This window comes from Poromitra crassiceps (genome assembly GCF_964638095.1).
Source record: "Poromitra crassiceps genome assembly, chromosome: 1".
NCBI lineage: Eukaryota > Metazoa > Chordata > Actinopteri > Beryciformes > Melamphaidae > Poromitra > Poromitra crassiceps.
The window spans coordinates 11,157,726-11,182,289 of record NC_139623.1 but is presented as its reverse complement, the minus strand read 5'-3'; the positions used below and the strand labels follow the sequence as shown (position 1 = coordinate 11,182,289).

The window sequence follows — 24,564 nt, the reverse complement described above, 5'->3', positions numbered from 1 at the left end:
TGAATATTATGTCTGGTCTACATGATTACGGTAATAAAGTCATTGTTTTACATGTTCATAATAAATTATTTTTGTTTTCAGCAAGTGGAAAAACTGTCACGTCCATATTTTTCAATTTGTAGGTACCTAAATCAATGAAGTGTGGTGCAGTCTGCAGCCCAAGATTGGGCAATTTCACTGTCAGTCAAAGTTAACCAGACAAATGATGTAAAAAATAATTTGATGGGGGCCAATCAACCCTTTGGATCCGCCCATGCCTTGAGTCACATTTCCCAAATCACGTGGTATTTTAGCACGACTATTAAAGCTCCGCCCCTTATCTGCTTCACCTGAGATCAACCAGGAAACAACCTGTTATTATTCCTCTCCTCACTGAGGACAGACACACAGAGAGACACGATAAGATTCACCTTCAGACCAAAGCCACCACTTCCACTGAGGGAGGACAGCTACAGGAGAGAATACTGGAATACTGCCTCAACCTGCTGCTGACTGCACACTGAACAGAATACTGCCTCAACCTGCTGCTGACTGCACACTGAACAGAATACTGCCTCAACCTGCTGCTGACTGCACACTGAACAGATTTAGAGAAACACGAATCAAAGTGAAATAACTTCCAGAGAACTTTCTAGAGGAGCGAGTGGTGCCACAGCAGACTGACTCACTTCCTGTTTGACTGGTCTGCCTGGTGAGTTTTCAGCTTCACTCAGAGAGAAAATGGCTTCCATATCAGAGGTGGATTTCTCATGTATCATCTGCCATGACATCTTTAAAGATCCTGTCGTCCTGTCATGTAGCCACAGCTTCTGTAAAGCCTGTCTGCAGAACTGGTGGACAGAGAAATTCATACATGAGTGTCCAATTTGTAAGAAAGTATCTTCAAAGGGTCATCCACCTTGTAACTTGGTGTTAAAGAAGCTGTGTGAGGCTTTCTTACTGGAGAGGGATCAGAGAGCTTCAGCAGAATCTGAGCTTCTCTGCAGTCTGCACTCTGAGAAACTCAAGCTCTTCTGTCTGGACCATCAGCAGGCAGTGTGTGTTGTCTGTCTGCATTCAGAAACACACACAAACCACAGAATCAGACCCATCGATGAAGCTGCACGGCAGCACAAGAAGGAACTTCAGGAATCACTGAAGCCCTTACAGGAGAAACTGAAGCTCTTTAATAAAGTTAAAGGAAAGTGTGATAAAACAGCTGAACACATTAAGGTCCAGGCCCAAAACACAGAGAGGCAGATTAAGAAGGAGTTTAAGAAGCTTCACCAGTTTCTACAAGAGGAAGAGGAGGCCAGGATCGCTGCACTGAGGGAGGAAGAGGAGCAGAAGAGTCAGACAATGAAGGAGAAGATTGAGGGTCTGAGCAGAGAGATAGCAGCTCTTTCAGACACACTCAGAGCCATAGAGAAGGAGCTGAGAGCTGGAGATGTCTTGTTCCTGCAGAACTACAAGGCTACAGTGGAAAGAGTCCAGCGCCCCCTGCAGGAGGATCCAAAGCTGGTCTCAGGAGCTCTGATAGACGAGGCCAAACACCTAGGCAACCTGAGCTTCACTGTCTGGAACAAGATGAAGGAGATGGTCTGCTACACTCCTGTGATTCTGGACCCAAACACTGCTGATCCAAGATTCATCCTGTCTGAAGATCTGACCAGTGTGAGATGGGGACAGGGACATCAGCTTCCTGAAAACCCAGAGAGGTTTGTCTCGTACTGTGTCCTGGGCTCTGAGGGCTTTAACTCGGGGACTCACAGCTGGGATGTTGATGTTGGAGACAATATACGCTGGATCCTGGGTGTGGCAGCAGTGTCTGTCCACAGAATGTCTAGATCATGGACAATACAGTTATATAATGGTAAATACACAATACGCTCTGCATCAGATCCAAACATTGTTCTCCCAGAGATGAAGCTCCAGAGGGTCAGAGTGCATCTGGACTGGAACAGAGGAGAGATGTCACTCTCTGATCCTGATACTAACACACCCATACACACCTTCACAGACACCTTCACTGACAGGCTGTTTCCATACTTTCACATTGGGCAGAGGAGCCCTCTGAAGATTTTACCAGTGAAGGTCTCTGTAACAGTGGGCCAGCACAGTTAGAGATGAAGGTGATGAGGATGATCTACAGGGTGGTGGACTCTCTGGAAGTCCTCATGAGAGCCATGAGAGACTTCATCAGTGGCAGAAGACGTTATTCTAACACATCATCATCATCACTATATTCTGTCAGATTAAACTGAAAGACTGAGCTCAAACACATTGAGACCGTGGAATCTGTTGTAGGCTACTGTCAGAATACGTTTGTTTCAGTGTGTAGGAAAGTCACCCTAGAACTTTCCCATGATCCTCTACTCCCTCCCTCTTGACCTTTGACCTGTGCTCCACCTCTACTGCCCAGCTGTGTATGATTAGGACTGAACCTTCAACTGACCATCGATCCTATATGACTAATTTAAGTGATTATGTGTTTGAGTTGTTGATTGTTGATGGTAAAATATATTTTCATTATGTACATTTGTATATGATTCCTGTTGGATGCACTAAACTGGTGTTTAGATGTCAACTATAATCATCAAGTTTTGGCAGTTATTTAGGCATAGCGATTCCTAGGCCCGCGCTAGCTCGGCCGCTACGTAGCCTCGCCCGCCCTGCAGCTCAACCGCTGTGCGGGCTCACACTGCTCTTATGACATCACTGATGAGAGTGATTTATGACCTCATCAGTGATGTCACTATGATTTCATCAGTGGGACAAAAATTGAAACAGAGAACAGACATTGCCAAGTAGATGGATGATAGTTGGTGTTATTTTGGTTAGTTTGGTCTAATTTGTAGGTGACAGTTTAACTTGATTCAATACATTAATTCCTCAGGTACCTGTAGTAATATGCACTGGAATTTGATTAAGGTTGATTGTTGTTTATTGATTATTGTATTCCTTTTCTTCTTGGCTTGTATTATAGAAGCACACTGGCGTAAACACGTTTGCTGAAAGTTACCCATTTGCTATACCTTTTCCGGTAGAAGTTAAAGGAGAACTTCACCGAAAAACAATGCTGATTTATTTTATACATGATGTCACACATAATCCAAAAACTAAACCGTTCCGCAGGCATTCATTTAGTTTGAGTTATTGTTGAGAGTTGATTTGAGTTCAGCTGTGGACGAGTTATGTAATTTGTGCATTTGAATGACATTGAGATTTGACTCGGACTTGAGATTTGGGACTCGTGAACAATCATTATTTTGCTGGTGCATTAACACGAAGGAAATGTCTGTGAATAATAATGTCAACTAATGTATGCTAATAATACTGTATGCCAATAAAGGAGTGAGGATAATACAGTACATGCCTTGAATTCCTTAATTGCTTACCAGGGGTGGCCAAACTTTTTTGGTTGTGGGCCACATACAGAAAATTATAAGGAGCAGGTCAAACAATATTAAGTGTGGAAGTTTTCAACCCATTTAGACTGAAAGAACATTTTTTGTCAGTCCCTCAGAAGCAAAGAGTGAGGGCTTCTTTCTAGAGCTGCCATTTTGCACCAAGAGACGTTCCACCATAATACAGGGAGACCCATCGTAGAATAGAACATTTTCTCCACCACAGGAGCAGGAGAGAGAAGGGTTATTCTGAGTCATGGGGTTGACTGGAGAACAGTGTTGGGCAAGTTCCTTTCAAAATGTAAAATACTACATATTACTAGTTACTTTCATTTGAAAGTAATAAGTTACTTTACAATATTACTGACTGTGTAGAGTAACTCGTTACTTATTACACCACTTTTACATTACTTTCACCAAAACAACAGCAGTAGCAGAATGACATCGCCGCCCCGGAACCATCCCCCAAAATAATTGTAACCATCTTGAAGTCAGTGTAAACTGACCAAAAATTCTAAATGTTATTCTTTTCCTTTGTTATTGTCATGTACGGTGGTTATTTGCATAAAAACACACAATTTGATTAGGAAATGATTGTATCCTTATTTAAATGTGCTTTGATTTAAAAAAAATAGCTCAATTTGTAACTTGTGTTACTTGACAAAGTAACTGGTATATTACTGAAATCCTAATGGTAATAAGTTATATTACTAAGTTACTGCTAAAAGTAATATATTACATGTAATGTTAGTCTTAATGAGTTACCCCCCAAGTAACGCTGCTGGAGAAATTACTACCATCATTATTCTTTTCTCCAAACTCAGCTGGATGAAGTTCATACTCCTTCCCTGCTGGTTGTCGTGAGGCATTCTGGGAAACGTAGTCAATCACTAACTGTAGTAGCAGTAGAGGAGACAGGGCTGAGAGATAGTTAGTTCACCGGACAGGAAATGACAACACCTCACTGAATAACTGTTGGAATGAACTGGACATCAACACACTGATCATAATAACCAACCCAACCTCACCCCATGGCTTCACCCCATAGCCTACAAACACTTTCAAAATATGTGCAATGTGAACTGCAAAGTCAAATTTTGCATGCAGAGACCGGTGACCAATGAGTCTTCTATGCACGTGGCTGCAACTGAAACAACTGAAAAGGTCACGTAGGTTCATTTGAAAAGGTTGCTGCGTTAGTTACGTTTAGGCAACCACAACAACTTGGTTAAGGTTATGGTTTGGGTCGTAAAAAGAGGGCACCCGGCTCTCTCTCTCTCACCCCTGATCTTACTTGTCAGCAACATATTTCAATGTCAGACTGAAGTTAGGTTAAACTGCACACAATCGGAACGTTTGGCGTATCATATGCAATTTCAAAGTGAAAAGTCGTGTTATTTGTACAGATTTCAAGAGAACAATACGTAATAACATACGTTTTCTTTTGGGAGCAATTCATTTCCGTAGCCTGACTTCTCAAAGAACCAAACATTTGGAAGCATCAATTGCCGATGCCGTTGGTGAAAGCAGAAACTGTTCTTCCCTGCTTAGAACACTAGAGCTGCGTTCACAGTGCTGAACCATATTTCATGTGTTTATTCTTTAACATGTTGTGAAACATTAGAGTATAGATCTCATATACCATTACGCCAGTAGTTCCATCTGATGTTCACAAAAGACACAATAACCTTGGTCTGGTCACACAAGACAAAATACATGTTATCTCCGTTCAGGAATGACTCTGCATGATGGAGCAGAGTCCATCTTAGAAGAGCCATAGATCATAAGCAATCAATCAATAATTTTACTGTCACAGTGTGGTACAGTCTGCAGCCCAAGATTGGGCAATTTCATTGTCAGTCAAAGCTAACCAGACAAATGATGTCCAAGAGAATTTGATGGGGGCCAATCAACCCTTTGGATCCGCCCCTGCCTTGAGTCACATTTCCCAAATCACGTGGTATTTTAGCATGACAATTAAAGCTCCCTTATCTCTCCCTTATCTGCTTCACCTGAGATAAACCAGGAAACAGGCTCACTGAGGACAGACACACAGAGAGACCGACGACAAGCTTCACCTTCAGACCAAAGCCACGACTTCCACTGAAGGAGGACAGCTACTGGAGAGAATACTGGAATACTGCCTCAACCTGCTGCTGACTGCACACTGAACAGATTTAGAGACACGAATCAAAGTGAAATAACTTCCAGGGAACTTTCTAGAGGAGCGAGTGGTGCCACAGCAGACTGACTCACTTCCTGTTCGAGTCGTCTTGCCTGGTGAGTTTTCAGCTTCAATCAGAGAGAAAATGGCTTCCATATCAGAGGATCTCTCCTGTATCATCTGCCATGACATATTTAAAGATCCTGTCGTCCTGTCATGTAGCCACAGCTTCTGTAAAGCCTGTCTGCAGATCTGGTGGACAGAGAAACTCATACATGAGTGTCCACTTTGTAAGAGAAGATCTTCAAAGGAACATCCACCTTGTAACTTGGTGTTAAAGAACCTGTGTGAGGCTTTCTTACTGGAGAGGGATCAGAGAGCTTCAGCAGGATCTGAGCTTCTCTGCAGTCTGCACTCTGAGAAACTCAAGCTCTTCTGTCTGGACCATCAGCAGTCTCATCTGTCTGCATTCAGAAACACACACCAACCACAGAATCAGACCCATCGATGAAGCTGCACGGCATCACAAGCAGGAACTTCAGGAATCACTGAAGCCCTTACAGGAGAAACTGAAGCTCTTTAATAAAGTTAAAGAAAACTGTCATCAAACAGCAGAACACATTAAGGTCCAGGCCCAAAACACAGAGAGGCAGATTAAGAAGGAGTTTAAGAAGCTTCACCAGTTTCTACAAGAAGAAGAGGAGGCCAGGATCACTGCACTAAGGGAGGAAGAGGAGCAGAAGACTCAGATGATGAATGAGAAGATTGAGGGTCTGAGCAGAGACATAGCAGCTCTTTCAGACACACTCAGAGCCATAGAGAAGCAGCTGAGAGCTGAAGATGTCTTGTTCCTGCAGAACTACAAGGCTACAGTGGAAAGAGTCCAGCGCCCCCTGCAGGAGGATCCACAGCTGGTCTCAGGAGCGCTGATAGATGAGGCCAAACACCTGGGCAACCTGAGCTTCACTGTCTGGAACAAGATGAAGGAGATGGTCTGCTACACTCCTGTGATCCTGGACTCAAACACTGCTGCTCCAAGATTCATCCTGTCTGAAGATCTGACCAGTGTGAGATGTGGACAGGGACATCAGCTTCCTGAAAACCCAGAGAGGTTTGTATCGTGTGTCCTGGGCTCTGAGGGCTTTAACTCGGGGACTCACAGCTGGGATGTTGATGTTGGAGACAATATAAGATGGACCCTGGGTGTGGCAGCAGTATCTGTTCTCAGACTGCCTAGATCATGGACAATACAGTTATTAAATGGTAAATACACAATACCCTTTGCATCAGATCCAAAGATTGTTCTCCCAGAGAAGAAGTTCCAGAGGGTCAGAGTGAGTCTGGACTGGAACAGAGGAAAGCTGTCATTCTCTGATCCTGATACTAACACACACATACACACCATCACACACACCTTCACTGACCGGCTGTTTCCATACTTTTACATTGGGTGGGGGCACCCTGTGAAGATTTTACCAGTGAAGGTCTCTGTAACAGTGGGCCAGCACAGTTAGAGATGAAGGTGATGAGGATGATCTCTACAGGGTGGTGGACTCTCTGGAAGTCCTCATGAGAGCCATGAGAGACTTCATCAGTGGCAGAAGACGTTATTCTAACACATCATCATCATCACTATATTCTGTCAGAATAAACTGAAATACTGAGCTCAAACACATTGAGACAGTGGAATCTGTTGTACTGTCAGAATACGTTTGTTTCAGTGTGTAGGAAAGTCACCCTAGAACTTTCCCATGATCCTCTACTCCCTCCCTCTTGACCTTTGACCTGTGCTCCACCTCTACTGCCAGGCTGTGTATGATTAGGACTGATGACAGTTTGTTCCCTTAACTGTGTTCAAAAACTGACCATCGATCCTATATGACTAATTTAAGTGATTATGTGTTTGAGTTGTTGATTGTTGATGGTAAAATATATTTTCATTATGTACATTTGTATATGATTCCTGTTGGATGCACTAAACTGGTGTTTAGATGTCAACTATAATCATCAAGTTTTGGCAGTTATTTAGGCATAGCGATTCCTAGGCCCGCGCTAGCTCGGCCGCTACGTAGCCCCGCCCGCCCTGCAGCTCGACCGCTGTGCGGGCTCACACTGCTCTTACGACATCACTGATGACAGTGATTTATGACCTCATCAGTGATGTCACTATGATTTCATCAGTGGGACAAAAATTGAAACGGAGAACAGACATTGCCAAGTAGATAGATGATATAGTTGGTGTTATTTTGATTAGTTTGGTCTAATTTGTAGGTGACAGTTTAATTAACTTGATTCAATACATTAATTCCTCAGGTACCTGTAGTAATATGCACTGGAATTTGATTAAGGTTGATTGTTGTTTATTGATTATTGTTTTCCTTTTCTTCTTGGCTTGTATTATAGAAGCACACTGGCGTAAACACGTTTGCTGAAAGTTACCCATTTGCTATACCTTTAAAGGAGAAGTTAAAGGAGAACTTCACCGAAAAACAATGCTGATTTATTTTATACATGATGTCACACATATCCAAAAACTAAACCGTTCCGCAGGCATTCATTTAGTTTGAGTTATTGTTGAGAGTTGATTTGAGTTCAGCTGTGGACGAGTTATCTCATTTGTGCATGAATGACATTGAGATTTGACTCGGACTTGAGATTTGGGACTCGTGCACAATCATTATTTTGCTGGTGCATTAACACAAAGGAAATGTCTGTGAATAATAATGTCAACTAATGTATGCTAATAATACTGTATGCCAATAAAGGAATGAGGATAATACAGTACATGCCTTGAATTCCTTAATTGCTTCAGGGGTGGCCAAACTTTTTTGGTTGTGGGCCACATACAGAAAATTATAAGGAGCAGGTCAAACAATATTAAGTGTGGAAGTTTTCAACCCATTTAGACTGAAAGAACATTTTTTGTCAGTCCCTCAGAAGCAAAGAGTGAGGGCTTCTTTCTAGAGCTGCCATTTTGCACCAAGAGACGTTCCACCATAATACAGGGAGACCCATCGTAGAATAGAATATTTTCTCCACCACAGGAGCAGGAGAGAGAAGGGTTATTCTGAGTCATGGGGTTGACTGGAGAACAGTGTTGGGCAAGTTCCTTTCAAAGTGTAAAATACTACATATTACTAGTTACTTTCATTTGAAAGTAATAAGTTACTTTACAATATTACTGACTGTGTAGAGTAACTCGTTACTTATTACACCACTTTTACATTACTTTCACCAAAACAACAGCAGTAGCAGAATGACATCGCCGCCCCGGAACCATCCCCCAAAATAATTGTAACCATCTTGAAGTCAGTGTAAACTGACCAAAAATTCTAAATGTTATTCTTTTCCTTTGTTATTGTCATGTACGGTGGTTATTTGCATAAAAACACACAATTTGATTAGGAAATGATTGTATCCTTATTTAAATCTGTGCTTAAAATAAAATAAAAATAGCTCAATTTGTAACTTGTGTTACTTGACAAAGTAACTGGTATATTACTGAAATCCTAATGGTAATAAGTTATATTACTAAGTTACTGCTAAAAGTAATATATTACATGTAATGTTAGTCTTAATGAGTTACCCCCCAAGTAACGCTGCTGGAGAAATTACTACCATCATTATTCTTTTCTCCAAACTCAGCTGGATGAAGTTCATACTCCTTCCCTGCTGGTTGTCGTGAGGCATTCTGGGAAACGTAGTCAATCACTAACTGTAGTAGCAGTAGAGGAGACAGGGCTGAGAGAAAGTTAGTTCAACGGACAGGAAATGACAACACCTCACTGAATAACTGTTGGAATGAACTGGACATCAACACACTGATCATAATAACCAACCCAACCTCACCCCATGGCTTCACCCCATAGCCTACAAATAACACGGGTTTCCACTTTCAAAATATGTGCAATGTGAACTGCAAAGTCAAATTTTGCATGCAGAGACCGGTGACCAATGAGTCTTCTATGCACGTGGCTGCAACTGAAACAACTGAAAAGGTCACGTAGGTTCATTTGAAAAGGTTGCTGCGTTAGTTACGTTTAGGCAACTACAACAACTTGGTTAAGGTTATGGTTTGGGTCGGGGATAAAAACAGGGCACCCGGCTCTCTCTCTCACCCCTGATCTTACTTGTCAGCAACATATTTCAATGTCAGACTGAAGTTACGTTAAACTGCACGCAATCAGAACGTTTGGCGTATCGTATGCAATTTCAAAGTGAAAAGTTATGTTATTTGTGCAGATTTCAAGAGAATGGGCTGTAATAACATACGTTTTCTTTTGAGAGCAATTCATTTCCGTAGCCTGACTTCTCAAAGAACCAAACATTTGGAAGCATCAATTGCTGAAAGTGGTGTAATGTAACTAAGTATAAATACTTAAGTACTGTACTTAAGTATTTTTTCTGATTATCTGTACTCTGAGTATCTGTACTTTACTTGAGTATTTATATTTCTGTCAACTTTCACTTTTACTCCACTACATTTCCCAAATAAAATGGATACTTTTACTCCACTACATTTCCCCCAAGCATCTTAGTTACAAAGTAAAATCAGAAGAAATTCCGTAGCCTGCAAGCGATCAGGTTTGGCAAATCAGTGGTCCTAGTTTGCAAGTTACGTTAATAACGATCCACACGCCATTCCAGTTGGTGGCTGTAATGCAACATAACGTTGTTTGCCAGCGGCTATAAAAGTCAAGAAGAAGAAATAGACTTCCACTCAAGCCCAGACATTTATTTTGCTTGATTTTTTTTGCAGCATTTACTTGCACTTTTTACTTTGAATACTTAAGTACATTTAATATCAGAAAATTACTTTTGATACTTAAGTACAGAAAATATCAAGTACTTTAAGAATTTTACTCAAGTAATATTCTAATAAGTGACTTTGACTTTTACCAAAGTCTTTTTCTGGGAAGATATCTTTACTTTTACTTAAGTATGGTTTTCGAGTACTTTATACACCACTGATTGCCGATGCCGTTGGTGAAAGCAGAAACTGTTCTTCCCTGCTTAGAACACTAGAGCTGCGTTCACAGTGCTCAACCACATTTCATGTATGTTTATTCTTTAACATGTGAAACATTAGTAAAGTAAAGATCTCATACTGAATAAACAACGTTTCGTCAAATCAAGAGAGGAGACATTCTGGATGTAGATATTTTTCTTTGTTGTATTTTTCTCGTTACATTTTTGTTTAACTATAACTGTTTGAAGTGGTGTTGAAGACGGTCCGTCCTGTACAGCAAGTCTGTCCCACGGCCATATGTTTGTGGGACATCAGGATGTCCCACAAACATTCTGAAACAGCTGGTTCTTTTATGTTTAAATACAGCAAAAAAAAAAATTCTTCACATCCTCTGAAGACCGAAACTAAAAGATTCATATTCAGATGAGTACGATTTTGTGATGATAAATGACTGTTAATTAGGGGTCTGATGACACATCGATCTAGATCAATATATAGATTCAATGATCAACGATCCAATATCGTAGATGCAAAGTGAAAATATCTATATATATCATCTTTGAAATTCCCATGGCACGTCTTGTTTCCATCCAAGCGTTCCTTTTATTAAAAATAATAGATTGTTATTCGTTCACAAATAAAATTGTCAAATCATAGTTTAGTTGCATATTGTGAGTTGATATATGTAACTGATTGTGTCAAGTGGGCATATGACATCATCTCGATCACAGGCCTGTGAATTGGAAGTGAATCGAAATTGTATTGTGGCAGACTTTGGGATATCGGCAAATATCGTATCGTTGTCCAAAGAATCAATATATCATATTGTGATGAAACTTATGATACTGTTAATTCATCATTAACAATCGTCACCCAGTTTGAACACAATCTGTTGGAGAGGAAAGGAGGAACCGGATGCTTGAAATGTACAACTTGTATTTACAGGAAGAGGATGATGATGATGATGATGATGGAGATGAGACTGAAGGGAAAGCGGCTCTGATTGGTGGAGAGGAAACCGGTTCAAAGTTGAAAGACCCCCTAAAGTCAAACTATGCTTTTCTTCTTCTTCCTTCAGGAGCAGTTTTCAGGGGGCGGGCCTACGAGTTTGTGACATCAGTTTGTGAGTCAGTGTGATGTAACTTGACGTCTCCACTGAGAATGGACTTGACAATGAAGTAGGAGACTATCTTGTGTCCAGCAGGAACACTTTTGAGATGAAATATATTTGCATATTTATGGAATTTTTAATGAGGGAGAAGGCAGTAGATGTCATTTTAAGGATTTCAACAAGATAATTTAACTTTATTTTGTGGGAAACCCATCAGACACATTCTTATTCAAAAAGAGTATTTTAACATGACTTTAGGGGGTCTTTAATATTTTTTTCTTTTTTAAAGCCTCCCTCTGCTTTATAATGTTGTGCTTAGGCAATACTGATGGTCAAACTGCAAAATGGTCAAAATAATTCACATTCATCACATTCAACCCCTAACCCTAACCCCTAAAACATCTGAAGCTGTAATGGCGTCGATTTCCGAAAAAAAATTCCTGGGCTGAGGACAGCCAAAGAGTATAGTATAGACAAGAGCATGTGTCATTTCTTGGTTTTTTTCCATAGGTATTTTCAAATCACTGTTCTGATACATATCTAGGGGGTAAGTCCTCCTTTAAATAAAAATATAATAGGAGCCAGTTCCCAGGTCGCCGTGTCGTGTCACGAGCGTCCGAGCTTGAACAGTACTTCGCACATGATGTCCGCCACAGAGGAGGCGAGCGGGGCGGACAGCGAGACGTCCAGCAGACAGAGACTCTTGCTTTGGTTTTCTCTGGAGAGCATCAGCTTGACGGACTGAGAGACGGGGCGGCTGGGTTTGGACCCACCTGGTCCTGCTCCCAGTACGAGTCCCGCTTCCAGCTGTGCTTTAAAAACAACTGTTCATGAACCTGTCAGTCTGTGAAACGGCGATGGAAACCGCTCCAAAGTTGCGCGTGGTCGGTAGCCAGACCAATAATCACGAATCCATAATTATTATAGGCTACTGTTTTGTATCAACGTTGAAATTAAGGGGAAATGAATTGATGACATTGTTTGCAAATGCAGTATGTGTAGTTCGGTTCGAAGCTTAAACATTTTTGGGGGGGATGTTCTGAAATGTCTATGGAGAAAATTTCAGCTGTACTATAGTCAAATTTATTTTCGTGCCATGGTGTGTGCTAGCCCCTTTCGGAACTGCTAAGCTAACGCTTCGCAGTCCCTTATTAGTACACCGCCGATGTAGCGTCCACAGGTCGCTCCGTCTGCTAAATCTTTCAAACTACTCGATAAAGTTTCGCAAATGAAATTTCAAATGTACTTACGGAGCGAAAAGGGTTGTGTGAACCTCGGCGCATGGTGTTGAAACAATAGCGCCACTAATAAACATGTTTAATCCCTCACTGAAACCCGGGTGTCATTTCCTCAAAATGAATCATGCCGAGTTTTGCACCCCCGCCGAGAATTGCATCCCCACCCGCGTGGAGGTGACTTCCATGCTTGGGGCTCTCTTCTGGCTCATCGAAGCCGACTTTGGTGCTTAAAATCCGGGTACAGAGGACCTCGAGACCTGGGGATCTCTCCTGGCTTTATGGAGGGGGTGCAAATCTCGGCAGTTTGTACCTGCCGAGATTTGCATCCCTGTGTTTAAGTTAAAACAGTCCCAAAATATGCTGGGGGTGCAATTCTCGGCGGGGGTGCAAAACTCGGCATGACACCGGGATTGGCCAGGAGCAACACTGGAGGGCACGCAGCCCAGCGATTTCATGAACCAACTGAATAGCTCTTGAGAAGGACAGCGATTTCGAGAGCGGACATTGAGAGCGGACATTGAAATGAATGATGGTCACCTACCTTCCTTAGCATAGTAATAATAATAATAAGCATAATAATTGTAATCTACACAATGTACACAATCTACAAAAACATGCAATAATATAAACGGTGTTGTGTTCACGTTCATAGCTCATATAATATAATGTATCATATCGTTAATTTCAAGCTTAATTCTTTCCCAGAGAGAAGGTAGGCTACAGCACTAGACAATAGTTTTTTAAACATCTTTATTTTAAAAGATGAAAAACCCCAGGTGCTTTAGTCCCAAGCTTCAATGCTCCTGGCCAATCCCGGCGCCACAGGGCGTGGTTATTGCTTATCCTATGTGGGGTTAGAAATCACGCGGTGGTGAGTGATGACTGTCTGTCTGCCTGGCGAGATAATTGAAGGTGAGCGAGCTGCGAGACAGTGAGCGAGTGAACGACAGACAGTGAGTGACACTGACAGATTTTTTAGCAACAACCAAGAAAGTAAGTGTCTAGTCTGTCTCTTAAGTAATGTTACCTGTGTGACACGTTGGGATGCTACTGGCTAATCATGCATGATGCCAATTGCCAAGCTCCCGAAGTCAGGTATGCAGGTGGCTATATGCATGGTTTCAGTTTCATGACCCAATAAGTAACAAAAAGAGGTGGTGTAAAGTTAAAAACAACATAATATATTTTATTTTATTTTTCAATCGTTCCTATCAGGAATAAATAAATGTCCCTCTGAATGTTTTTTTTTTATTATCGATGATGACTTTGTGTGTTGTGTACGGCTTGGGTTGTGTACCTGTGTTTGTAGGTGTCATTTTGATATGAATTTGGCTAAAACAGTTTGTGTTTGTTAGTTACAATTATGTTGACAGGAGAGCTGAGCAGGTGGTGACATGAAAGAGAATATACTGAATAATGACATCACAACAGTATAATCCTAATGTTGATTTAAAATGATATATTACTCTAAATATGGCTAAAAAAGGGGGGAAAAAAACCTATTTTTTTTTTTGAATCCGCCTCCCCTTGCTGGACCTCCCCTATTTCGGAACCCTGGTTACGGCCCTGGTTGGAGTCAATGCCCATTGCTGACAGACTTGCTGAGAGAGCTGCACAGAGCCACAGGAACAAAGAGAGGATAATAGATAAGTAGATACACTGGTCACCCACACACGTCTCTTCTGCCTCAAGCCTCTGCAGCCATTGCAAACGATTCGGTTTGAAACCTACTCTGTAATTGGCTCTATTGTAAGGAGTAAAATCCATGCCTCTCAGACAATTGGTTGTCATACACTTCCTTCCTGGATCAGAATTTGAAAAGAAAAAAATTCAAATGTTCCATAAATCTGCACCAGCAGGGATCAAACATAGTGTGAATGGAATGTGCTGCATGGTATCTTTATAGTGAATCAGATTAGTGAGAGTAAAAGGTTTGAGCGTACCCCATTATGACAGTCCCAGCATAAATAACAAAACATAATGCAAAAGAGAATAGTACAAATCGCAAGAAAAGATGACTCCCCCGTGTAGTATGACATTACAATCTGAGAGGGGCAGAGATAACCTGTGCGAAGGGAAAACAAGTAGAGGGCAGAGAGGACAGAGGTCAAATAGAGGAGGAGGGACCATCCTCTATATAGCTTCACCTCCCACCCATCTCTCTCTCTCTCTCCATCTCTCTCTCTCTCTGTCATTAGTTGGTTTTCCATCCACCTGTTTTTATGCAAAATTTTAAATTGCGCATGAAAATCCTGAGTGGAAACACCAGAAAATTTGATAAAACCTCCAAATATAGCAGAAAAGTTTTCATGCTTGAGGGAGGCGGAAAAGTAGGGTGTATCGATAAAAAGAAATGCGATAAATGCAATGGAAACAGCTTTAGCGAATCTGTAACCAAACTCAATTGAAAAACATTCCGTTTTAACGGAGGAAGACAGCGGCATAACAGGCGACTCACATCCAGAATTGACATTTTATTCACTTACAGTAAAGCTCTCCATGGATTATATATATGCCGAATTGAAGAGTGGCGTCTGGTAATACATTTTACGTACCTCTGTATAATCAAGAACCGTTAAATGAATGTGATGTTTTTCATAGCGAGACAACGGCACGCCCGTGTAACGTTAGCAGAGGCAGAGAGCAGTGCACTCTCCATCACCAAGCTTCCCATCATGATTTCCTCCACTTCAGTCTGAATATCAGGCTAGGATGTTTTCTCTTTACCTCACATTTATTCAGAGATTTATTCCGGGTTAATTTTGCTCGTTTGAGGGTTTGACTGGTGTCTGGCGAGGTTTTAATCACGTCAATTAAGTGCCCCTCCTCTTTCACGATTCCTGATATTACGCATAACCGTAGTGGGTGGAATCATGCATCCTTCCTTCAGGCATTTCTTCTGCCGACTTTCTGAAAATGTTATTAAAAGTTGCGATACCTTTGGATGGAAACCCAGTTATTGTCCCGAAGTTTCAATACACACCTCGCCACATATTGTCTCACTTTTCTCTATTGCGCTTCTTTTCCCTCTTTCTCCCTATCCTCCACTTCTTCCATTCCTATAGCTTATTTTTCACCATGTCTCTCTCGTCCTCAGGCTAGATATCACATCCAGTTTCTCCTCTCCACCCTTTCTCTTCCCTCATGACTTTGTCCCCCACTCCCACCTCCCTCCTGTGACCGCTTGTCCTCCACTCTCTTGTCCTCTCTCTCTCCCTCTCTTTGCCCTATCTCCTCCCCCTCCTCCTGCTGGCTCTCCTCCCTCCCTCTCCTCATCCTTTCCGCCTCGGTTGCCTGTACGAGTCTTCAGCTAAGCCAAAGACACATTTCCATACTTTTCTCCCCCCGTTCAGCTCTCCTGTTGTGTTCCACTCATCACCATCCCGTCCCCGTCCTTCCTCTCTTCTCCTCCAGCCTCTCATCTATCTGCTCCCCATCTCTCTCCTCCTGTCGCCCTCACCTTCCCCTACACCTCTCTCTCTCTCACCGTCGGCCTGCACATCCCTCTTTCTCCTCTCCTGTTGTCCTTTACCTCTCCCCCTCTGCCCTCTCTCTCTCTCTCTCTCTCTCTCCTGTTGTCCTCTTATCCACCTCCATCTTTCTCCCAGTCCCAGGGCTCGTTAAACAATGTCCACATTCACCAGAGCTCATCTGCAGAGCGCCACCATAGAGGTGACAGTGAATGTGTGTGTGTGTGTGTGTGTGTGTGTGTGTGTGTGTGTGTGTGTATGTGTGTGTGTGTGTGTGTGTGTGTGTGTGTGTGTGTGTGTGCGCGCGCGCGTGAGAGACAGAGAGAGTGAAAGAGCCTGCATGTTTGTGAGCATGCAGGCATCTTGTTGCACTCTCATTTCAATGTGAATATGCTGTGAGTTAGTATGCAGTGAGTTAAGCCCAATCCCAAGTCCCCCCTTGGCCCTACCACTTAGCCCTTAGGCGGCGCTTTTGGAGCTGCCAGCACCTTTCTGCAATTCATTCTCTATGTAAGGACGCGTTAAGCGCGCTCCTCTTTCAAGGATCGCACCTGGCGTTTAAACGCTGGTGGCGTCTAGTTTTTTTGGAGGAGCGCTCTGGGCGTTTTAAGATGAAAAAAGTTGAACCTTTGGAGGAAAAGCGCGCTGCTCATCTTTTCCACTTCTCCTACCTCTTCTGCCTGGGGGATCTTCAACCTCCGCTGCTCCCACAATTGCCAATAATCTGGCTTTTATGTTCACATCAACAACAGCATCAAAATAAACAGACGGAACCAGCTGGCTACCATCCGTGTGATCATTGTTTCCTGAACTGTACTGCACGCGACTGCAGGGGGAAACAAAACAAAGCACACACAAAAACGCTGGTGCATAATGGAAGCGCTCTCAACATGATTTCCATAGCGTTCTTACTGAAAAAAACGCATTGGGTGTGAACGCCACCTCCATTTTGCACGTTCATGTGAAGTGCTAGTGGTGTCCCAATTCGTTTTCGCTTCAGACCGAGGGTGAAGTGGGAGAGGTTACTAACCCTCCAAATTGAGATTTTTCAGACCCACACTCCAAACAGCAGGATAAAGCCAGCAACAATTTTAGGGTTAGGTTGTTTCAGGGTTAGGGTTAGGTTTAGGGTCAGGGTTAGGGTTAGGGTTAGGGTTAGGTTCAGGGTTAGGGTTAAAATCGTTAAACCGGAAGTCAAATTGTGAGAGATTGTTGCTCTCTTCACGGAGATCTCCAAACCAAGGGCTGAGAAGGAAATTGCTATTAATCCGCCAGAAATTAGCCAAAAGTTACAAACAAACGTTTATATCTGAGTTTAATGTGAATACAAAGGACTCTGGATGCTCTGGATGTGTGGAATTCATTTGTGGCAACATTTCAGAAAAAATAGTTGTATCGCAATTCGCGCTGCACTGGTTTCCTGGTTTCCAGTTTGAGAAAGAGGAGACAGCAATTTTTGCAAATATCGAGTTTTGAAATGCGTGTTTCAACATTCCGACCCAGTGATCCTTTGTATCGACATTAAAGGAAGACATTAATTTCTTTTTGTAAGTTTTGGTTCGGTATTTTGTGACTATTTTAACATAGACAGTATGGGCGCCCACTTCAAGCTGGGAACAGTCGCAGCAGCACCAGGCCAGCCAGCCAGTGTAAAAAGCTTTAACACTGAAACGTGACTATGGAGCTATAAAATAATTATTTTTGGACACCCGACCCAGCGAAAACCACATAGGATAGTTTAATGATTATGAAGCAACCCAATCGCCAGAATAAAATGTAAAAAAACAGAATATTATGTATCTACAATATAAACTCTATAGTTATACTCTATATAGGCAAGCCTATAATGTTATAATCATGTTTTCCAGTGACTCCTGAGCAAACCAGTCAATGAATAAAATTGTATAATTTAAATATTAATACGGTATCAAGAATTGTATTAATTAATTTCTGGTAATATGCAATATGACAAAATAGTGTATCTATGAGAATCTGCAGACTTCAATCAATCTGTTTGAAACCAGAAATAGCTTTATTATCACAGTTGGGCAAAATGATGAGGTAATGAGTGGTGTCCCATTTCCTAGGTGATTGTTTTCAGTAGGCTCGTTTGAGATGAGCAAATTCTGCGCAGATTCGACCAGCACCTTGCTTGCCCCATTGCATGATGGTTAGAAAGTTGTCCGACTTGCTCCGTCCTGCCCGACTGCGTGAGTCACGTGACTCTCGCGAGAGCGAGGCGGGCACAGATTTGGAGCGAGGCGCCGCAGTTGCTCCCCACCAACTGCGCCCGACTGCGGATGACGAGAAACGCATCAAGCTGAGCGCCCATTGGTTCAACACAGGTGCATCACAAACCCACAGTGAAGTGTAGAAACTTCAATTTTATATCTATTCCAAGCTGTCACTCCATATTTTACATAAATACCACCTGGAATGCCTACATTAAAATAAAAATAAGGAATCTGAAGGGCTGTGTTATTTGAGCAGTGAGTGTGGGTGGCGCTAATGCATGTTTTAATTTGTTTACAAACCGCTGTTAAACAAAACTGTAGAAGAAGAAAAGCAGCAGGAAGTGTGCCGTCGGGGGTGTTCGACTTGTTGACGCCTCGCCTGACTGTGCTCGCCTGCTCTCGTCTGCTTTCCAGGCGAGGCGGCAGTCATCTCAAACCAGCCTAATGCTTACCCCTTGTGGCTCCGTTTTGAAGGGCAAGGGCCAAAGTGAGGGACACTCAAAAACAAGGGGTAGGAGTAAAACTGAGAATTGGGATTGGGCCTTAGTATGCTGCTATATTGAGTACCGCATGGAATGAGTCCGGAAGTACTGTAGCACTTTGGTTCGTAAGAAAAGAGAAAAGAGAATGGCCTTTTAGAATGGGGATTTCGGTTAAATGCATGAAATAAGGTCTGTGGTTAAGAAACATTTATGGGAGTAGTCATTTGTGTTTAGCAGGAAAATCTTCACAAACGTGGATCACTTTTATGACTTTTGAAGTGTAAATGTATTTTTTTTATGCGATTTTCAGAAAACATTTCAAAAGTCATAAAAGTGGTCCTGGTTTGTGAAGATTATCCTGCTGAACACAAATTACCGCTGCCATAAACTTTTGTTAACCACAGACCTTATTTCATGCATTTAACCGTAATACCCGTTCTACAAAAATAGGTCATCCCTGCAATACACTATGTGCATAAGAGTATGAGAATGCATGCAGAGAGGAAAATGATGGGAAGAGAAAGAGAAGGAAAGAGGCGTTCTGTTTGAGTTTGGAGGCAGTCGTTTATCACAGCAGTGGAATTGGAGAGTTTACAGTAACACACAAGCTGTTGGTGTACAGAGACAACACACACACACACACGCACACACTCACTCACTCACTCGCTCTCTCTCTCACACACACACACACACACACACACACACACACACACAGAATCTCTTTATATCTCCTTGCTCCACCTCTTTCCTTCTCCCCTTCCCTTAGTGTCTCTCCGCACCAAGAGCGTCAAACTGCCTTCACGGCCATACTCCGAGGTTCCAGCAGCGACCGAAGCGCTCTGAGCCCCCCCCCCCCCCCCCCCCCCCCCTCTGCCCACTTCCATCCCCGTCTGTCTCGCTATGCTCCTCAAACAAATCTCACGGCAGTTTAATACAGCAACCATTAATTACAGTGTAGTGTATTAATGCTTGTGTATGTACTTAACCTAACTAACTTAACCTAACTAACTATCCGGTGTGCACAACATTGTCAGACTAAACTCCGGCTGACACCCCAAAAACCTACAATCCGCCACAGAAAATTTTATATTGTTTGGCTATAGGGGCAGAAATTGACGTGCGTCAAATGATGCGTGTCAAGTTTCGCTCCCTGTGCGTTTCGGGCTTTAAGTCTTCCCCCCTTCTCTCTCTCTCTCCCTCCCCTCTCTCTCTCTGATTCCTTTGAAGTTGGCTCATACCTGCTGTCATACATAGCTGTCACACACCACCTGTTCTGTTCTCAGCCGGACATGACTGGATTCAACTGAACTACCACCACACTGGACTGGGCAGGATTCAACTAAATTACACCACAGTGGGCATGACTGGATCAAACTAAACTACACCACACTGGACAGGACTGGATCAAACTAAACTACACCACACTGGACAGGACTGGATTAAACTAAACTACACCACACTGGACAGGACTGGATTAAACTAAATAATAAGTAGGAAAATAATAAGTAGGAAGATAACTAACGGCAATCGCAAGGTTGCAAGTGCAATCAAATCGAATCAAATCGAGTCAATATATACAATATGTACATGAGTGGTGAAGTGTTCTGTGGATGATAAATATAAATTTACGTTGGATTTACATGAGATTTACAGATTGAGTTAAATATACGTTAAATAGGCAGTGGATTTACAGTCAGAGTTAGATAAGAGTTTACATTGAATGTACATGAAATTTACAGGCTAAGATAAATAGGCATTAATGTGCAGGGAATTTACATAAATTTACCAGTCCCAGTTAGACAGGCATTAAATTAGATACAGTATGAGTTCCAAACTACACCACACTGGACAGGACTGGATTCAATTAAACTACACCACACTGGACAGGACTGGATAAAATTTAACTACACCAAATCACTGGACAGGACTGGATCAAATTAAACTATACCACACTGGACAGGACTGGATTAAATTAAACTATACCACACTGGACTGGGCGGGATTCAACGGAACTTGGCTGAGCGGGGCGGGACAGAACATTAAAGCTGGGTTTTTCTTCAGTTCAGTCCATGGAATTTCCTGAAATCTCATGGTGTCCTAAAATGGTCAATCCACCACAAATATTTGTGATGTAAATAATGTAGGAGGTTGGGGGAAATCTGATAACAGTAGGCTACAGTATATCAATACACTTAGTTATGAAAAATCATTGCGGGGTCCACTGCAATGAATGTGGGGAAAAACAGAAGCTGCCTTGGCATTATAATTACTAGAACAAAACCCCCTTCAGGCATTTCTAACTTTTCCCCTTAACTGACCCTTGACCTCTTCCCATGATCCTTTTGGCCCCTCACCCCAGCCCTCCCCTCCTCATAGGATCATAACCCACAGCTCTCTACCCAATTAAAAGGCGGGCCTCCAATAATGGCCGGGGGTGTGGTCGACACCAACAAATAAAGGCTGGCACCTATAAACTAAGAAAATACATACACCACGTACACACACACATTTTGGAGACGTGGGAAACGGCAACTGACACGGCAAAGCCAGGGTTTCCATTACACAAGTGGGATAATTCAGGACACATATTAAATCTGTTTATTGAGCTTAAAAACAATAGGCTGAAGGCTTTTGCACACCAAGCCCGTATTTTCGTCCAAAATTGACGCACGTAAAATAAATAATTACGGTTTCACTTGTGTCAATAATCGTCCATCAATTTCAGTCATCATTAAAGTTTTCAGAACAGGTTTGTTTTTTTGCGTTTTCCGCAACAGTCAAAGCCTTTTGCGAGCTGTTTGACCCGTGTGTGTCTATGTTTGGGAGGGAGAGAGAGGAGCAGCTGAGCGGAGAGGTTCCACTCACTGGCCCCTCGCTGCTCCCTCCCCCGGCCCCGGGGCATGGTGCTGAACCAGGACGCACCACAGCCGGCTTGGCAAGGTGAAGGTGAGCTGGGAGCACAGAGTCCCTGTCCAGTGCGATACTGTGACCATTCCACGAGATCTGCCTTCTCCAGTCCACATCACCGCTGCCTGTCACCGACCTACTCATGTTGTAATGTGCATACAGGAGAGGCCGAATATTTGTCTCGCATTGCGAATAGAACGACAAACGTATTAATAAAACACATCGGACTCAGACGTGCAAGGTGTCTGTGCAGTAAGAGGAAAACACGCGCTATATCAGTGCACAGCAGCGCACACTGACACACACAAACACCACACCACTGTCAAAACCCCAACACTCAGTCCTGCCCAGCCGCCCCATTAGTCAATAGCATTTTAGAGAAATGTGATGTACCTCTAGACCACATGTGTCAAACTCAAGGCCCGGGGGCCAAATCTGGCCCAGCACCTCATTTTATGTGGTCCGTGAGAGCTAGCAAACAATGCAATTTGTGCAATACAATTCTTTGTAATACGGCTAAAAATAGCTATTGTTAAATTAAATAATTAGTTATCTGTTTGCCATTGTTTCCCTATAATTCTACTTTAAGAGCTAGTTATTAAGTATTAGGTTATTACTAAGAAACAATAATAATCGAATCAGAGGCAGTTAGGAAATATGATAACATACAGTATAAGCTAGATACATTTATATCATGTTACATTTACAACCGGCCCTTTGGGGGCAACCATAATGCTGATGTGGCCCGGGATTAAATTGAGTTCGACAACCCTACTCTAGACTGACCAATCAGAAACAGTTAAAGACAAGCAGTACTATCAAGTTAGTTTGTCACACCTCATGTGGAGCTGTTTGACAGTGTTACCAAACTATAAAGTGACAGGTCAATATTCTTAACGTATGCCCATTATAACTCGGGGGATTTAAGCCGGGGTTACAATTAATTGCGTTAGGGGATAATTTACAGGACACAGTGTCCTGCAGATTTTAATTGGCAGGATTTTGATGAATTTTAAAGGACAATATCCTGCAAATACGGGACAACGGAAACCCTGGGCAAAGCAATGAAATAATGCTGTTCAGCTTGTACTCCTGCCCTGCAATAACAGCATCACTGTTCCTGACACTCAAACCAATCAAATCAAACCGATTGCCTGCGGTATACCTGAATCAGGAAGTCATTGAAGGAAGAGTGCATGGCCAGAGAGAACAGGCTTCTGCAGAGGTCTGTAAAGGACGCGTTATTTCCAATCGCACATAGGTTACGCAAAAACCACGCCCTGTGCCCGCCTACGCAGCAGTCAAGCGCCGGGATTGGCCAGGAGCAAGTCTTTTGTCTTCTTTTGACAGCTGGAATCTCCCATACCCCAACCACTGCATGGCACACAGCCCAGCGATTTCATGAACCAACTGAATTGCTCTTGATATCGGACATTGAAATTAATTATTAGTGTATTAACGCTAATGAAAACGTAACACACAAGCTTTTCAAACAAACATTTCCCACACACCACAAACACTGTGCCCAGCCCAGCGATTTTATTAACCAAATTGCTCTTGATAGCGGACATTGAAAATAAATTACTGTAATAACGCCAATGAAAACACAAGCTTTTAAAACACAATCGATTTTTAAACATTTATTTCAAAACATCATTGTAAAATTCAGAGCTTCAATAACAGAGCTCAGCTGACAGTTTAACCTGCAAATGAAAAATATAAAAAATATAAAATTAAAAATACAATAGGCTACAGCACATAGGCCCATGCATGGGTTCCATCACGTGTATGTTTTTTTTTTTTTTTTATAACATGTTTATAACACCTGAGACAAACAGTTACAGCACTGAATTCCTCTCTTGATGTCTCCAGATTCACATGACCTAGTTGGTCTGTTGTGGGAAGGTGAACATTTTACCTGAAAGATCTAAACAGACATGAGTTTCAAAATCCAGAACCAAAATGGTAATGCAAATTATACATGAACAAATGAATTGATTGAAGGCAGGGGATAGTGAATTTTCTGTGCTTTATACAGTATGTCCTGATAGATTTAGGCAATGTCTCGTCATAGACGCTGGGGTAGCTGGCTGGGGGCGTGGTCAGGGTGGGGGAAATCATCCCGTTCTCCCCACTCAGCATAGTTAGCATTTAGCTGCTAGCCCAGCCCAGGCAGACAGGATTGGGGATTCAACCACCACAGTAAACGCACATCTGAACAGACCTCATTACCTGCTCTCGAATCTCCAAGTAGTGTAGAGCCGCAGCACCGTCCTTTGGTGAGTCAGCCCATTGAGATATATGGGTTTTCCCCCCACCATCTAGTCTCGCATGCCAGCTGTAGTAACATTTTGTGGGCGTTCCCACACAGACCGACATATCTATCCCTGTGGGTGGGTTTTTCTGTGCTGCTTCCTTTCATACTTCCGGTTTATGCATTTCTGATTCATGCGAAGGCAATTGGTAACCCAAGTAATATTATACATAGAATAATTGAAAAATATGGCTGCAAGTGGTTGCTAGGGTCCAAGCATAATATGCAAATTTGTCCACAGATGAGAAACCTAATTCATTTTGTTTAGTTACAAGTGAATGGCTTGACA

The 24,564-nt window shown here is 42.4% G+C and overlaps 1 protein-coding gene and 1 pseudogene across 2 annotated transcripts; both read left to right on the top strand.

Annotated features, from left to right (window-relative positions):
* The first annotated feature begins 398 nt into the window (after window positions 1-398).
* Window positions 399-3,347, top strand: LOC310782568 (E3 ubiquitin-protein ligase TRIM39-like). The gene has a single exon (XM_083643248.1). It carries the CDS (start codon window positions 721-723, stop codon window positions 2,101-2,103), a length of 1,383 nt encoding a protein of 460 aa, XP_083499374.1. The 5' UTR covers window positions 399-720; the 3' UTR covers window positions 2,104-3,347.
* A 2,348-nt stretch (window positions 3,348-5,695) lies between these two features.
* Window positions 5,696-7,064, top strand: LOC310782578 (E3 ubiquitin-protein ligase TRIM35-like; annotated as a pseudogene). Its single transcript has one exon. The product of its transcript is annotated as an E3 ubiquitin-protein ligase TRIM35-like (transcript).
* Window positions 7,065-24,564: the final 17,500 nt, after the last annotated feature.

Excerpts from the sequence above, each read along its gene's own strand:
- LOC310782568 (XM_083643248.1), top strand. The coding sequence starts at position 721 with ATGGCTTCCATATCAGAGGTGGATTTCTCATGTATCATCTGCCATGAC.